The 18,242-nt window shown below is 32.5% G+C and overlaps 1 protein-coding gene across 1 annotated transcript; it reads right to left on the bottom strand.

Annotated features, from left to right (window-relative positions):
- Positions 1-11,908: 11,908 nt before the first annotated feature.
- On the bottom strand, positions 11,909-17,701 carry BZIP80 (putative bZIP domain class transcription factor). The gene is made up of 4 exons (XM_006587716.3): positions 16,429-17,701; positions 15,774-15,958; positions 14,558-14,781; positions 11,909-12,953 (listed from the first exon to the last, which is right to left on the bottom strand). The coding sequence occupies exons 1-4, from the start codon at positions 17,540-17,542 to the stop codon at positions 12,170-12,172; spliced, it is 2,307 nt and encodes a 768-aa protein (XP_006587779.1). The 5' UTR covers positions 17,543-17,701; the 3' UTR covers positions 11,909-12,169.
- Between the last annotated feature and the right edge of the window lie 541 nt (positions 17,702-18,242).

Raw genomic sequence — 18,242 nt, 5'->3', positions numbered from 1 at the left:
ATTGACTTTTAAAAATTACTAAATAATATAAGAGTGAGATTGACTCATATGTGTGCATATAAGAGGGAGAGAAAACGAAGATCAATTAACATTAAATATAAAATTTAGTAAAATAATATATCTTCAATAACTTTTACAATTGTTAAATTATGTGATATTATCTTTTGTGATCACACATATGATGAATAAGTAAGGCCAAATTCACATCAGTTTAAGTTCACAGACGCAGCTAATAGCTAAATATTTGGCGGGAATCAATTTCTACTTTAATTATTTTTATAAATTAACACCTAAAGAGATCAATACTTTCAATGAAACAAAAGGGCAAGGTACAAGAAATGTAACAAAACAAATCACGCTCACCCAGAGATATCAATCCTTTTTCCTTTGAGTAATGAGTCAAACTATATATGATGACAATTTCCTTATTCATTCTCCCTTTATTTCTTTAATTTTGTTCTTATAGTAAAAAGCAAATTGAAACAAGGAATCAATAACAAGAATACTTGATTAGAATAATTGATGTCCTAAAGGTAATAATTTAGGGAGTAAACAAATGATGAGTGGCAGAGTACGTACCATGATGTTTACATAAAAGATGCGATGTGGAGTCCACCAAAGTGGCTGCTTGGTGTTGGCATGCTTAAATTTTAATTCCAAATCCCTCTTTGGGGGAATTCTTTTTTCTGTCTATAATAAAGTTGGCCCTATTACTTTGACCATAGTCTTTTTTGTACGTAGAATCACAGTCGCTTGATAAATGACTACAACATGAAAACAAATATGGAGGATCGTTTTTTTCCATAGGAAGAAAAAAAAAGTGTTTAGAAAATTAGCTACAAATTTTATCTCAAAAATAATATATATAGTTAACTTTCAAAAAATTATGTTAGCTTTAAAATCCTTTTACAATGAATTAGGGATCATATTTGATGAAAATATATATTTTTATTACTAATTCTATGGTTGAAATTTTTTTAGTGACAATTTATTTTAAAATGACATATAAATTGTTCTGACATTAATTTTATTTTTTATTTGAGTAGTGTGTTTGGTTCTATATCTTGAACCACATTACAGTTGACACATGCCCATCCAAAGCTACCAAGAATAACTTAATTTCATGTTTCTTTTTATGTGAAAATGTTATTATAATTTCAGGCAAACTAAAAGTAGAACGATTATGTTTCTTATAATTCTAGGAGATTGAGTCCATATTTGACTCAATGATGGTCTCTGGTATTCCACATCAAGGTTAGGAAAGTGTAATTGCAAGGACTTCAATGTTAATACCAGTATACATTAGATGTAGTGATGTGTACTTTTAGTAAGAGACTAAATTTAGAGTTTTTATACTTCCTTCCAAAATAATAATTATTTTAAATTGTGTTTATATAGAATAAGAAAATTAATAAATAGATGAAAGAGAATGATAATTTTATAAATTAATCTTATATCATTATTATTTTATTTATAAATTTTTGTATCCATCATTAATATTATAAAAAAACAAAAAAAAACATAATTCATATTACATTGAAAAATTAAAATGATAATTATTTTAGAATAATTTTTTTCTTACACAATAATTATAATTAGAAGAATATCCTTTTATCTTTATTTTTATAGGCTCACTTTCTCATGTCACTAACAAAGTAATCAAGAACAAGTTTTTTTTAGGTCAGAGATCATGGGTGTCTCTCAATTCATTGGGTTAGAGACTAATATTGTTCATGGCATGTGACTGTCGCTAATTTAAGGAAATTTTACATACAATGAAGATCGAATATAAATTCTCTCACTAAATAAATCGTTCTCACTCATATAAAATACAATAAAATCTTACACCATTATGTTAACCTTTGAATTAAATAACAGGCTATTAAGCATTTTTTAAGCCGTATAATATTCTAGAACAATTATAAATGTACTTATCAAACATTTATAGTACTACAATTTAGAGAACAATCCAAGTACCCTAAAATTGACAAAGTCAAAAATCATGAATCTCAAGTAATGGAAAAGGAATTTTATAGAAGTAACCAACTATATTAATTGAATGAATAAGACGCTAATCTTTATATATATACCTTCTATTTATAAAGCCAAGGCTATACACACAAGTAGCAAGTACAACTACAGCTTACTAACCTAACTACATGCTAATTAATCAACCAACTCTAACGGCTAAGCAGCAATTCATATTACTGCTAGCGCAAACACTAAACAACCAATAAACAACCATTATTTGTGCGGCTTATATTAATATTTGCATTATTTTTTCAGGTGGATTTTACAATATAGTTATTCAATCAAATATGTATATTTAAAAAATAATAATCTGCTTGGAAAAAAAGATGCGAAACACTACTATATAACTTCTGATTCTTAGACGTACATAAGTCACTCTTTAGATTTTAATTAGTTTTAGTTGAATTGGGTGAATAAATTTCAGAAGATTAAACTCTCCTAATACCTATACAAAAGTAGAATTTGAAATCATACTTTAAAAAATAATTTCTTCATCACTTGTATTAATAAAGGTTAGTAAATAACCAAATAATTAACTTATAATGAACAAATATTTATTCAATAAAATTTTATGAAACCCCACCAATTAATACCATATGGTTGTAATTGTACCACACGCGATCAAGCCTCTGGCCCCAAAAGCACAACGATCTCAACAAATTGCGAAATAAGGGAACCATCAAAAGGACCCTTTAGCTATGCTTGTTTAGACGAAGAGAGAAAAAAAATAAGAAGAGAAATTAATTTTCTCTTTTATTATTTCGATAAAAAATAATTATTTTTTATTTTATAATTAGAAAGAAAATTAAAAATATAATAACTATATAAACTATTTTTTTTAATTTTTTAATATGATGAGATATAAATAGGTAAATACATAATTTTTTATTTTAATAAAATTTCAATTTTCTCTACTTAAAAAGAATCTTCTTTTTAAAATTTTTAATATTTATTTATTTTTTCTCTTCAAGCAACTTAAAATAATTTGTTTTCCTCATTTTTTTCCTTCTCAAATTCTCTGTCCCAAAATTGCAGAAGATTTTCACGGCTTGTGACTTCGTCGGCTCTCCAAATAATAGAATTCCCCTTTAATTCATTACCGTGCTAAATGGAATTCCTCCAATTAGTATGATAGAGTATCATTTCTATTTCCGTAAATAGTAATCTGCTAGTTGCTTTGTATTGCTACTTATGGTGGACAATATAGATTCTCTTCCCATTGTTGGGGAATTGAAGAATATATTGCTAATTAGTCCATGTTAGAATCTTCTGTAACAGTGTTTAAAATTCAATTGTTTATCAAGAGTTTCATTTTTAAGCCTTTTCCCGACAAGAAAATATCCCTCCCTAACTCAATTCAATATTCCATAGTAATTTTGATAAATTAAATTTTAGAAACTAAACTAGATGTATTTTAAGGATAAATTTGAATTATATATACTTCAAGTTGTCTCAGCTTGATCTAATATCCCATGTTCTTTTAAAAGTATAATTTTTTAAACAATTATATATGTATTAATAATAAACTTTCTTAACTTAATAAATAATATTTTATATAACAAGATATTTTATTTATATTAATATTTTTTGTCTTAAAATATATAAATTATGAAATATATCTTTTATGAATATATATAACACTGGTATATTATGTCATCAGATCAAGTGAGCCTTCTCCCGTATATTGCTGGATTTTAATGGAGTAGAATTCAAATTAGACCAGAAAAAAGATATTAAAAAAAAAGCAAATTACTAGTACATCAGAAAAATGTTGACTTGTGTGGTATGGTGGGGCAAGGAGCTGGATGGTTCTGGTGGCTGAGCTTGGCCTTTTGTTACCTATGGTAGAGATGGGTCGATGACTAATGTGGGGCCCGACTTCGTTGAGGTTGCGATGGTTATAGAAGGACAACAATGGTTACAAGTTGTTTTATGCTGAGGTAGAACCTCTTGTCATTTTTATTATCGAAATGCAAAGGAAGAATAGGCTAGGCTCAACTAAAAAGTGTGTAAGACCAACTTTTTTGAGACATGTCTATATGTTTTCTTTCATCAGGAGCATTATTTTGTTCATGAGTAGTATGCTGTATGCAGACATGTGAGTTTGTGGACAATACCATTTGTAGTGACTAGTGAGATAAGGGATGAAATTGAGATATATTCTTTTGATTTTAAATTGTAATGCTTTAATATTTGTTCCCAATATTGTTACTCAACAAGTGATTTAAAGGGAAGAAAAGAGCTTTTGGAGTACGTAAATCCAATAGAATTTTAGAGTAAGCGCGCATCAAGGAACAAAATTCAATTAACTTGATGCATTTGATGATTTTGTAGGGTTAGTCCCCAAATGTCAGTGTATTTGATACATTGTATCGAAATATTTAAATGGAAACTGGTGGAATTTTCCCATACAGCATGAGACACACAGACAAATATGATTTAATTACAATCGTATAAGAGTGATGTACATTTTGTACAACTTTAGTTTATGGATGACCTAATCATAGATGCCATAACCTAACGTAGTTTTTACGATGCAAGGATTTTTTGAGAATTTTTTTTAGTTAGTGAAATATCTATTAATTTTAATAATAATTAATAAAAAAATCATTCGATATCTTTAATGGAATCTCTTAGTTATATTTTTTTTTCATATCACAGATGACTTAAATTTGAAACCTATTAAAGGATCTAAGTTTAATTTGTTCAATTATTCGGACCAATGACATAGTAGTATTTTTTTTAGTGATAAGCTGAGGTAAAGACACGATTCTCAGACAAAAACCGAAGAAAATTGGATTCCATCCTTAAGTGTGCCTTGGAGGATGATCTTGGTGTTCTATGTTTTAACAACACAATGATATATTAGGATGGTACTCCGAGAACATAGCATTTGTTATCTTTTGCAAATTCTGACACTAAGTTTTTATGATCACAGGAACATGGAGCAAATTATTAAGGACAAATTAAATGACTAGAAAGATAATTAAGGATTATAAAACTTGGAAGGTCATACATGTTTAATAGACAAGTCTGAACCATTAGAGTGATATGGTACTGTGTTCCTCCTGAATCAGGATACCACAATGGGTCAAGAATAGTGGCAGGTGTATGGTCGCAGTTGGGTATTTCTGAACTTCGTACACTCATTGTTCTTGGCTTGAATAGAACCATTGAAGTCACGATCAAATCTATATTCCAAAAATTATCTGCACAGTGACCAATTTTACCACATAATTGACTGGTTTATTTTGGATTCAATCTTTGTCTTCCTCCTTTTATTTATTGTTTTTTTTTAACTAAAGATATCCTTTAACCAATACATGGTGATCAATTCTTTCGAAATCTAAAAATTAGTAAAGTGAGTTTTGTCTTTTTTAATAAAATTTTCTCCATTTATATAATCAGATAGAGATACAAACGTATTTTAACAATCTAACTATATATTTACCAAATGTGCTCAAATCTGCCTTTACCGTTTTGAACATTTTCCTCGAAAATCTGATATATACTTACCACGTCCTACAGAATTCTGTAAACCACTTTTGGTACAAATGTTCTTCCTATTCCGACAATGGTTCTTCGATTTCATCAACAGTATAATTAGTCAGTCATCTAAAATCTTTAATTACCTGATGGCTTTTATTCTAGAAATTTTTTATTTGTTATTAGTACTATAAAGTAATAATAATTAGGTGATAAATTTTATTTTGATATTTTTTTTATATTTTTATGTCACTTTAAAATAAATTTATTATAAATATATATTATAGTTACTACTCTTTCTCAAAACTTTCTCATTTATCTAATTTTCTAAAAACTAATATTCTTTTAAAAAATTACAAAATTATATAAAATATTACTTTTTTTAAAATGTATGTATTACTTATTAAGGATACGTGTAACTATTGTCACTATTAGAAAAAAAATTTCGACATTGCAATTTCTTTAATATTTATACATTAAATAAATTAATTTATTATCTATTCAAAGTGAAATGTTGTAAAAAATAAATGAAATGCTAAAATTATTCGACTGTAAACTCTAGTCATTAGTTATACATCTCAATGATCTCATAAAGTCAAAAAATAAATTAAGACTTAATTATTTATATTGTATTAAGTTCTACATATAAATTATGCCTAAGACTAAAAAACTTATAAACAGCACCCGTGACTGGTGACTAGATAACAAAACAAAGAGAATAGCCTAGTGACATTAATCATTTGGAAGGCTGAGGCTGCTGAAGCTCCCACACTTCAAATTTATGCCTAGTAGCAACTAGATTTTATAACAAATAGATGTGTGTATGTATGTATAATAATTGCATGAAACGTCGAAATTGTTAAAAAGAAAATGCATGTGGTAAGGAGTGGTCAGCTTCTATGAGTGAAGTAGGGAAAAGGACATTGGACAGAAGTGGACGTATGCACGTGCATGATGGCACGGTCAAGTGGCAATGCAGATTTGCAGTCAATAATTGAGAAATAAGAAAAGGAGCAGGAACAATTCAGAGAGTGAGAAGAACGGTCACTTACATATATATGATGAGAGAGGAACAAGAAACCAAACCAGTGGTCAGCTTCTTCAGTTTTCGTCTGTAAAAACTGGTCCCATGCATGACTATCTTTATTCTAACTAATTAAATCACCAATCAATGAATACTACACATACAAATTTGTTTCATAAAAAAACAGATAATACTGTTACATAAATTTCTCACTTTATACGAAAAAGCAATCACAAATTCGCTTAGCTTTTGGGGGTATGCAACTTACCGGGAGAATTTTTATTTTTTTTAAGTAATTAAGAGCATTATCTTATCTGGAATTAATACTTTTTTCAACAAAATATTTTATTTTATGTTTTTGGTCATCAAAGAATTGTGAGAAGGTAACAAGAGAAAAAAAAATGAGAGTGATGTAAATGATGATGAATATGTTTTTTTTTTTTGTCTTTGGAGTAAAGATTATAGATGTTTTCCAACTTATTAGGTTAACAATTAATTTTATTCGTAATATGTGACTATGGTTGATTTAAGAAAATTTTATATTTATGGTGAATTCTGGTACAAAATATGTACATTGAATATGTAAAAATATATATGAATATATACGAAAATATAAATATTGAGTGATTTATATGAGGAGATATTAATGTGTCATCTATTTTCTTATTTTTTATACACATAATGTTTCATCTGTTGAAAAAAGATGACATAAATCAGTTAACGTGATTTAGATACATGAAAAGAAAGTAATTGGAGGTACCAATTAAATAAAAGAATTCGATATCATAAATTTTAGTTTTGTAAAAATGGATAAAAGTAGAACAAGAAGAAGTTTAGAGAAAATTATTAAAAAATCACATAATAAAGATCCTTAACAAGTTACTTTTTAGCTGATATCCAATTTTTTTAAGTTCAACCCCATCTCGCCTTTTGCACTAGCATTTTCCTAAGTACACCCCCATTTCCAACCTTTACATTTTTTTATTTACACTATAAAATAGATGAAGTTAGTAATAAATATACCTTAAAAATGTCACGTGGAAGAAAAATGCAAAATTATTAAATATAATATTTATATAAAACATAATATTATATAATGAATATGGGGTAAAGATAAAGTTCAAATTTAGGGTTTAAAGAAAATAAGATTTTAAAGACTAACAAAAACATGGGGTGTAAGATATGGGTTTAAAAGGATAAATTTGGTAGAAAAGTATAAAAGGGGGAATGGGATGTACTTAGAAAATGGAGGTGTAAATAGAAAGTGCCATTATATTTTTAGATTAAAGGAAGAGTTTAAACTCCCCGAAGCCCTAGCAACCACCAGGTGCAAAATGAATTTTTTTAGCAAATAATGACCTCCATTTTATGACAAGTGTTATTTTTTTCAGAAGTATCCCTTTTGATGAATGGGGTAAGTCTTCCCACTTTATATCTATTTGGACATATAAAATGCTCTTAGAGCATCTACAATATATGATTTTTTAAATATGTAGTTTATTTTTATTTTGTAGATCTTACAATTTTACATAAATTTAAACACTATATTAAAGTTTATTTCAATTCTATAATTACTTAAATGAGTACTTAATTTAATTGTGTGGATCTTAAATTTTTTAAAAATATAATATTTATGATATGAATTTGTGTTGTTTAAAATCAAGTAACTCATGTAAGTGGTTGGATGATATTTATGCAGATTTGGTGCATAAATAACGTATAACCATGAGCTGGGTGGTAGGGGTCTGTAATGATACATGTATTGGGGTACCCCTGGTAACTTGTATTGTTTTCTATCTTTTATTTAATATATATATATATATATATATATATTCTTTTTCTCTGATAAAAAAAAAACTCATGTAAGTATTACACCGAAAACATCCAAAAATGTTATTTCTAGATGTTATTCCCACAAATAAAATTAGACAACTTAAAACAAACACTTCCTTAGAAAAGACAGCTCCAATTACCCGTAATTATAAGTCAAAATCGACAGTGTCAGCAGAATAATAGTTAAAGTGGCAAAATATAGGCCGTTATGATGCTAAGAGGCTAACTTTTTTGGTGTATATTAATGTTTATATGACAAGAATATGAATTGGATATAGAAAGGATACACGTTGTGTTCAAATGATGTATTCAAATCCCGTGAAGGCACTCATAGTGATGAAAATTATTAGTTCAGGCTTTTTTATCATTGAAAAAAAAATGTGCGGTTTGCACTTTGTTGCTCCTTGCTTTTTGAAAAGTTAGCAAATTAGAGGTCTGAGAGTGAGGGTTGGGGACTTGGGGCATTGGAATTAGGAAAAGGAAGAGGAAAGTATTCAAAGATTTTGGCTGTTGTTTCCTTCTTCTTCTTTTTTTTTAATATGAAATTTGGTCCCCTGAGGGAGACTTTTCTCTCAGGCCCTGTTCTCGGATATTTACCAGTTATAATTAATGACGTATTCAATATGTAAGATAGGTTAACTTCTTTGTTTTTTTTAATAAAGAAATATTTACTTTGTTTTTTGTTGGTTAAGTAAAAGAAAAACAAAGATGAACCCTTGTGCAGTGGTTGAAATGTGACTGCCAAGAGCACAAGAATTGTGATAAGTGATAACTCTTCCAAACATCACTCTGCTACCATTACCAATATGAAATTCCCAACAACAGAAATTTTGCATCGTGGCCGAGACAGTGCACTCATAAGTAGTGCAGCTTTACTCTCCTTGGCACTATTTGTAGCAGGGATCCTTGCAACATGCCAAAATGCCAACAACACAAGCAGCACTCAGGCCGGCCAAGCATAAGACCATTCAGTTGTTGCTTCAGGCCCCAAAATAATTGGTCCTGTGAAAGATGAAAAATACTAATTAGTCTTTGAGTGTCTAAGTAAGTAAAATAAATTAATCATATCATCATATTTGTAAGACCATTCTGTTATTAAGTTGTAATGTTTAATGACCATTTTGACAATAAATTATATTTTTCGAACATCAATTTGACATTAAATTGTAAAGTTTAAGGATCAATTTGTTATTAAATTGTATGTAAGATTAATTTGTTACACTTTTTGCACATTCAAGAATTAAATTTGAATTTTCATATTTTAGGAACCAATATATTAACATCTCACACCTTTAAGAACGAATTTCACTATTTAATATTTAGTATTTATAAAACTTTTATTATTAGTTGGTTCAGTATAATAGTAATTAAGGTGTCATTTTTCTTTGGTGAATGAGATTCAAACCTTGTTAGGAAAAAAACGACTTTTATATATTGTAATGCCTCTAATTTTAGTTAATTTTAAAGAGGTTTCAGCCCTGACCCTATCTCAATTCTCAGGGCATGACCTGAGCCAGTTGGAATTCTGTCTGTCATTATAAGAAAATTCCTACTGCATCAGGTTAAATCAGACAATTTGCTCCTATACAACTTGTACAACGAATTCATAAAACTGTTGTCAATAAGTGCATTCTTCAGCCTGAGCAATAACACAGTAAACAACATAAAATTGTTCTGCATGTTCCTGCATAGCTACCAACCACAGCACCATGCTTTACCATTCCTGCCAAACCATCCCACAGCCCTAAATTATCTCATAAAGCATATGTTGATTAAAATCTTGAAATAAAAAATTATCACTAAACTAAAACTTTGAAATAAAATGTCAAAGAAAATGATAGGAACTCAGAAACAACAACAACAGGGGCAAGGGTCGAAATAGCAAACCAGGGGTACAGGGAGAAGTAAAGCTCAAAAGAAAAGTTGTAAAACCATCTTACCTCAATGACTATGTGTGAGGAAGAATGGTGAGTTTGATCAGCAAAGCACCTGGCACCATAGGGAATATCCTTGCTTGATGCTGTCTGCTTTAGGGGGACAAGCACCGCCAAATTCCGTTATCGCAAATATCTTTTGAATCATTATGTTACTAGGAAGCCTATATATATATATATGTAAATAACAAGCTAGGAAAATCAATGAGAAATATGCAACTACCTCTTCTTCTCTGGAGGTCTAGTGCCTCGAAGCCAGTAATTAGGAGGTGCTAACAGAAATCTACCAAGTCAGTGAAAATTATAAGAGCAAATTAGATTAGTTTGATGTTCCCATGACCCCAATACGTGTCTGTGTATAACACGAACTTGTATTCATGTGCAAGGTTATTCAAAAAACGAAAATGATAAAAGGTGCCAAATATATTGCTCGACTGATACGAATCAAACTTACTAGAGTTAGTTTTGTCGGAAATAACTTTTAACTTCTCCTCCCTCCTAAAAAGTCATGCATCTTTTCTTCGGTCAAGTTTTATTTCATTATTTTGGTGTCAATAACTATATAGCATAATTGTTAAAAAAAACATAATAATGGCAAAGAGATACTTAGGAGATGATATATATATATATAAAGATGTGCACATAGACATAAGTATAAACGTTGAATAAACCAAATTGACATTAGAGTTCCACGTAAAAAAATAAGGATGTTTGCATTGACAAAACTCGTATTTAATATGTTAAAAATTACAAGTATATCAATTAAATTTTAAACTATATAAGATTTAATATTATTAATTTCTTAAAGGAGATTGAATAGGTCTCTACCAAGAAAGAAAAAAAGAGTTTGAATAGAATCCTTCGCGTGGGATAAAATTTCCCATTTCCCTGTACCACAAGGATAATTGACCATTTAAAGAAAGGAAAAAAAGTAATAATAAAGCATGGATGAATCTGGATCTGAATGTGAAAGGTAAGTGACGGGAGTTTCCAAATGGAGAATGACTACGTGATAGAGGAGCACATTTCCAATTGCACAGGAACCATAATAAGATATGTTAAAATTAATAAATATCAATATTAGGGAAGATCATGACTTTGCATCTTGCAACTTGCAACTTGCACATATCTATTCTTCCACATGCCATGTGCTGTGTGGAACTTTCCACTTTCAATTGAGGCCCGTTCGTGTCCATTCATGTCAGCCTCAATTAGCACACTCACCTCCTTTTGAGGAAATGAAGATAAAGGGAAATTCACATTGTAAAAATATTTCACAGGAACCAAGTCATCTGATTTTGACCTACTAAGTGTTTTAATATCCTGAACCATTTATTTAGTGCACATGTGATTTTTTTTTTTTTTAAAGTTATTGGTTAAAATTCATATCAATCATTTCTGATTACTTGTATAAATTTTAACATTATAAACACTAAACTCATACAATAAGAAAAATTGTAGTACAAGTTTAATGTATCATCCAAATTCCAACTTCTCCATGGTCCCCACATAACGCATTAAGATATATACAAACTCAAGGGGTAAAGAAAAAGTTTAAAACAAACATACACACAAATTATAGGGGGAAAGAATTTATAAATGGAACATGAAAGCACGATGCGTATAATTTATTGACATATTAAAAATTGCAACCCTCTGATACAATAAACCAAGAAATTTCCCTGTACAATGAGAAAATTCCCTTTCTTTCCATCAAAATAGGTGGAACCTCAAAATTCTTCATATTTACATTTCAAAATATAACTCAAAATAGTGAGAGCAATAAGAGCTTGCCGCCAAAAAAATCCCCCATCCCTTATGAAGAACTTAGATCCCATGCAGAACAAATGAATTACCTAACCTACTTGATGGCATATGAACGGGTACACACTGATTCAAGGGCCTCAGCGAACAAGGAAGAGAAACTGGTCAATGCCTGAAACACTCCAGGCAAGCCTGTTTGCAAATTGTTGAGAGTCATGGCTCTTGTTACCTCCACAGCTTTTGAATGCCTCAGCATTTCATCTTCGACACGCCTTTGGCAGGTTGCCAGTTCTATTTTTTTCTCAGCAAGTGGGTCACGCGCATCCAACACTTGTCCATTGTCAGGTGCAGAATCAGGAAGGCTAATGCCTACCATAGAATATGAGCTGTAGAACTTCCTCTCTAGGTTTCGCAGAGAGGAAGCCTTTTTCTCAAGTTCCTTAGATGCAGTCTCGGTTCGTTTTTTGATCTTGAGCTCTTCCACTTGCTTGGAAGATATCACGTGGACAACATTGATAAAGCTCTTGATGGCTTCAGATGCAACCGTGTCAGGGACACGGTCAAGTGCGAGTTTCCATTCATCAAAAAATTGGTATGTTTCAGAGGTTTCCCTGCCGTTGATGTTATCATTGTGGACTGGAACAAGGCTGAGCTTGAACCAGCCATGCAAGGACAGGATGAATTCGCGCTGAAATTTTATAAGGCGACAAAAACTGTTGTGCCAAGCTGAAACGGCTGATTCAAGGTCCCGAGTTGCCTGCCTGTGGAGTTCAGAAGTGGAGTCACCTCTTGATGATCTGTTCACAAGACCACGGACTTGCTGCACTATATTGCTTTGAATTTCATGGTAGTGGTGCATTGATCTCCACATGTACATGAATCTACATTTAACATATCACAAATTCACAACCATAATAAGACAACGCGGTTATCTGTGAGCAGGCCATCCCCATTTTTAATTCAGAAACATAAGAGATAAACAACTGTTGCACTGAGGCAAATTCTTTAGGCGAAATTCTGGCACCTCTGTACTTAGATGTTGCAAATAGGAGCTAAAAAAAGTCTCTACTTCAGTACAAAATAAGCAAACACTAAGGAATGACGAACTAAGCTCAATAATCATCTGCCACTTTGAAGGTTTACACAGAATGTGGAAACATCTAGCCATCGTGATTCATGTGGTTAAGATAGATGACAATGGCAGCGAAGTTTATATCATGAATATCATGCTCAAAAAATTTCACACTAATCCAAGATAAAAATATTTATGCCATCAAAATGTTTAAGATAAAAATTAAGGTTTTAGATTTTCTACAATTTTACATGCAAGATCTGCTAGTTATATTTCATCAGTGTATTACCATAATCATTTTTTATATGAAGTTATTTTCGTGGTGAAAGTGTGACAAATCTTACACTATCACTTGCGTTAAGTTAAATTACAACTACAAGATCAATAGCAATAACCAAAGAGCTTTCATCAGAATCATACTATCATGTTTATACACAAACCTCTGGTTTCATACATTATGGCAAAATTGTCCCTGAGGGCATTAGGAACAATAAAGTAAAACAGATTATTATCAGTAACACCAATAATTTTTTACAACATATATAGAACACGCAGGTCAAAATAGCTTAGAATCAGTTAACGAGGGTTATACAATCCTCTACAATAGTTGCTTGAGCATACCAAACTCCATCAATAAATTATTTTTGCTCAAATGGAGCCTAAAAGAGACAAAATAACATTTTGACAGGTAAAAGTGGTGGGCCAAGGTTTGATTATAAGAGGTAGGCAGTAGTTGGACAGTTTGGTACAAAGAGGCACATGCAATTACACAGAGCAGATAAAGCAAGTTGCATACGAGGCCAGTAAGCCATAAAGTTTTCAACTACCACCCAAGATTTTCTTGACCCATATACTAGGCAGCATATTCACACGAGATAAATGAGGGGGATTTGAAAATAAAAAGCATTTCAACTGTTTACATTTAAACTTAAACCTTCTTTCAGAGGGTTGGTTATTTGTTACAGCTCAAAGCCCTCACATTTACAATATCGGTTGTAAATATCCTATGAGCAAGCCACAGCATGATCGTAAATTATGGCCACACAACAAGCTGCACAGTATTCAAAGTGGGTTTGATCATGAAGTCTCAAATGTCACATTTAATTTGTAAATGGACAAAACAAGATCAAAACACATGAAATTTTCAATAGTCCAAAATACTAGACAATTTTTTGGGACCCAATGAATTTATTTAAGTTCATTTATTTACAGTAGTACAAATGGGCAGATCAGTGAGCTCCTATAGGACTGGTTTAATGTCAAATTGAATTGATTGTTGATCACCAAAGTTCTTCACTTTGTTGATTAATGATGAAATGATATAATCTCATTGTACTAGAACTTGATTATTTAGCTATTCCCCACATTTGGAGCTACCAAAACAGTAAAGCTATTGCAGAAGAAGAGACATACCCATGTATGAGATCAACAAGCTGAGGGACAAGATCAGAGTCCCTAAGGCCAATAATGGCAGTTGAGGTGGTAGACACAGCCTGAGATGTAACACTTATTAGTGACTGCAGCCTATTTATGGAAGCCTTGGTTTTGAATATCTTAGCTTCATCCTCTCCTTTGTATTCCTGAGTCTGCAGTGCTGACAATTTCTTTTCATGTTCAATCTTCACACCTTCTCTAGCCTAAATTCAAGCACAATTTGTAGAAAGTGTTAGCATAGCATACCTCGTTCCCAAACCACATGGTTTTAGGCTTTTGGCTCAAAATTAATGCAACAGAACCACCTGACTTCAGTTTGGTAAAAAGGCAGTCAAGTTGGACACAACATTTATGGTTGATTTCAAACATCCATAACAATATCCTAGTCATTACCTTTTTTTTTCTTTTAGTGCCGTATGTCCAAAGAAACGTGGCTTTTTCAGTAAGTAACCCTAAACACACGTGTATGTGACAGAAAATGTTTGCCCTTCATACATAGCTTGCAGACAACAAAAAATGGTAAGCTAGACCCAGTTGAGTGTGAACAGTCAACCACATGTAGGACAAAATTTGAAGAAACAGGCAAGTGCTCAAGTAACTTAAATCTGTTAATTACTTTGTTCTTCATTCCTTCATTGCTATTTTCCCTTCTAGTCAGTTTGTCTCATTGGGGCAAAGAGTTAAAGAGTGAGGGTATTTCGGTCATTTCACACAATAAATTGACATTATCATATTTACACCTCAAAACTTGCCCAAATTCATGTCAAATCAGGAAATTATCTAAAACCATCAAAAATTCTTAGGCTAACCGTAAGACCTAACAGACACTTAAATCATTACAAGACATGTGTAAAAGTATTTTCGGGATAAGTATGTTCCTATCATGGAGCATTATTTGTACCACAATAATAAAGGTTGGTCCCAACAACCGAGGCCATTTTGGTCAATTCGCAAGGGATAAAAAAGGAAAAAAGAGGTCATTTTCACAATTAACAGTCAAATTCTGCTGTGACCTTACGCTACCAAAGTCCAACATAACCTACTCCGCATACCCTCACTTACTCGTTTTCCTTTTTCCCTTCACCTTTTTATCGTCTCGAAAAATATAAATAATTTTTCTTAAAAGGGAAGCGCCTTATTATCCCAAATAACAAAAACAGAACACCCCCCCCAAAAAAAATGAAGCTAAAATTACCTTAATCTCCTCGTAGAGCTTCTTCTCCCACGCCAAAAGGCGTTCCAAAGTGGAGCAGAGACTCTTTGGACCGCCCGGTTCGTCCAGCGAACCGGTGTCGAGCCGGTACTTAACCGCCAGCGGCGGTTTCGAGGTCCAACTAGAGCTCAAGTTGCTCAATATGCTACTCGAGTGATACACGGTTTCTGCAAAAAAAAAAACAAAAAACCCATCAAAATTCAATTCAAACCTACCCACAATTTCCATTCCACTGTTTCAAAAAAAAAAAAAAAACATAATCATCATCCGAAATTGACGCAAAAAAAGAAGAAAAAAAATAAATTCCCCCAATAACCAATCTCAAACCCCATAAAACCCCCCAATTAAAAATAGTAATTAGTGTTTTTTAATAAAACTTTGCATCAGGAAAAAACTTAAATGCAATTTCTTAGACACTTTTGATGTTACTCTCTAATTAAAAATAATGTTTTACCTTGAAAATCTTTATTACCCAGATTCTCTGGGTGAAATTCCAATTGTGATTAGAGAAAGTGATAAGTAGCAACATCTAAGTTGTGTTTGCAAAATTAATGCATAAGGTATTAAAATGATAGAAGAAGAGCATCAGCAGCAAAAACAAGTGTGTTAAGAAACTTAAAAAAAAGGGGGAATTTACTTCTCAATTGCTTGAAGCTGCGATCAAGCTGCGCCTTACTGATCTGAAGCATGTCAGAAACCTTATCCCCAGCGGAAGCCGCGTTATCGAAATTCTCCTTAATAGCCTCCACGATCTCCCTCAAGTCCCTGTGCCTCACAACCATCTTCATCTCCGCCGCCACCGAAGACGCCGCGTCGAACCCCTTCGCCCCACCGCCGCCAACCACCGACTCGGTCCGCACCGACGACCCGAAATTCGACCGGGTCCCGATCTCGGAGCGCGACTCCACATCCCCCTCCACCCCATCATCACCATCATCAGAAGAACTCGTGGTACTATAATGATCCCCCCATTCACTACACTGAACTTCTTCCCTCTCAGTTTCAGTATACTCCTCCGGAAGATGATGAGAATGAGAATCAGTTTTCTCATTCTCATTCTCGGTTTCGAGTTTTCCGTCGAAGTAATCGTATTCAGATCTCTCAGAATCAGTGTCGTGGATTTGGAGATTGGTGTGTTGTTGTGTCTTGTGAGAGTAATGAGAGGGTGTTTGTGTTTTGTGAGAGTAATGAGAAGGTGTTTGTGTTTTAGTGTGGGAGAATTTTTGTTGTTGTTCTTCGGGGAAGTAACCGGAAGCGGGAGGAGGTGGAGGAGGGTAGAAATTTTCCCAGTTCCAAACGGAGGAGGTTTGGGAAGGGGTGGAGGAGTAAGTAGAATGTGCGGTGGGGAAGAAGTTTGACACGTGGCTTCTTGGGGTGGAGGAGGGGCTTGAGTCGGAGAGGATGTGCGGGAGCTTCGGCGGCGGTGGTTTGCGGCGGCGGGGTAGGATGGGGTCGAGTTTCGGCGGCGGAGGAGAAGGAGAAGGTTGGTGCTGGTGTTGGTGTTGGTGTTGGTGTTGGAGGTGTTGGGAGTTGTTGAGGAAGACGGCGGGGGTGTGGTCGGAGACGGAGAGGGGTTCGCCGGTGGAGAAGGTGGAGAGGGCGGAGCCGGTGAGGCGGAGGGACCGGCAGTAGTCGGAATGGGCGGCGGCCAGGTGGTGACGCACGTACACCGCCTCCTTCATCAGGCGGCGGCGCTCTTTGCAGCGGCGCACCGTGTCCTCGTTTTCTAGCTTGGACGCCGTGCAACCCATTGGGAAAGTGTTGAGTTTTTAAGTGAGTGAGGGAGAAAGAGTGTCCTTTGGAGGTGCGTTTTAGGCTCAAACAAGTGCCGGTTTGTTAGTTGTTTTCTATTTTGTTTGTATTGTCTTGGGAATTTATTAAAAACCACTGTGTGATAAGATAAGAAACACATTCAAACAAAGGTAATGATGGGGGTTTAATACTGGTTCAATGCTGTACTCTAATTATTACTAATATTTTTACATTTCGACACAGCTAATTCAATTGGGTGAAAATGTTTAGTTTACTTTTTTATATTAAGGTGGTTCGAATAAAATTGGATTTTGAAATTTTGAGTTTCAGCTTTATAAATAAATAAAATAAGATTTTATTAAAAGAGTAGTCATTTAGGTTCTGTAATTACAACTGACAAAATCAAGAATTACTTTATATCTATAATATAACTAAAAAAGATTGTTAGCTTAATTGTTGTTAGAGTGAAGTCAAATTAATAATAATCAAATGCATATTTTAATATGTCGAATAGTAAATTAATGTAGCATTATAAGAAAATTAAGTCCAATGAAATTTTAAATTAACTTACTTGATCAAATTGCATGTGTTATAAGATAAAAATTCGTAATAAATAAATTAATTATAAATCTCATGTATGTGCTTGTTATTTATTTAAAGATTGTGTTAGAAGTAAAGAATTTTAAAAAACAAAAATTG

The sequence above is a fragment of the Glycine max genome, chromosome 9 (assembly GCF_000004515.6).
Source record: "Glycine max cultivar Williams 82 chromosome 9, Glycine_max_v4.0, whole genome shotgun sequence".
Classification (NCBI taxonomy): domain Eukaryota; kingdom Viridiplantae; phylum Streptophyta; class Magnoliopsida; order Fabales; family Fabaceae; genus Glycine; species Glycine max.
This window is presented reverse-complemented; position numbering and strand designations above follow the sequence as displayed.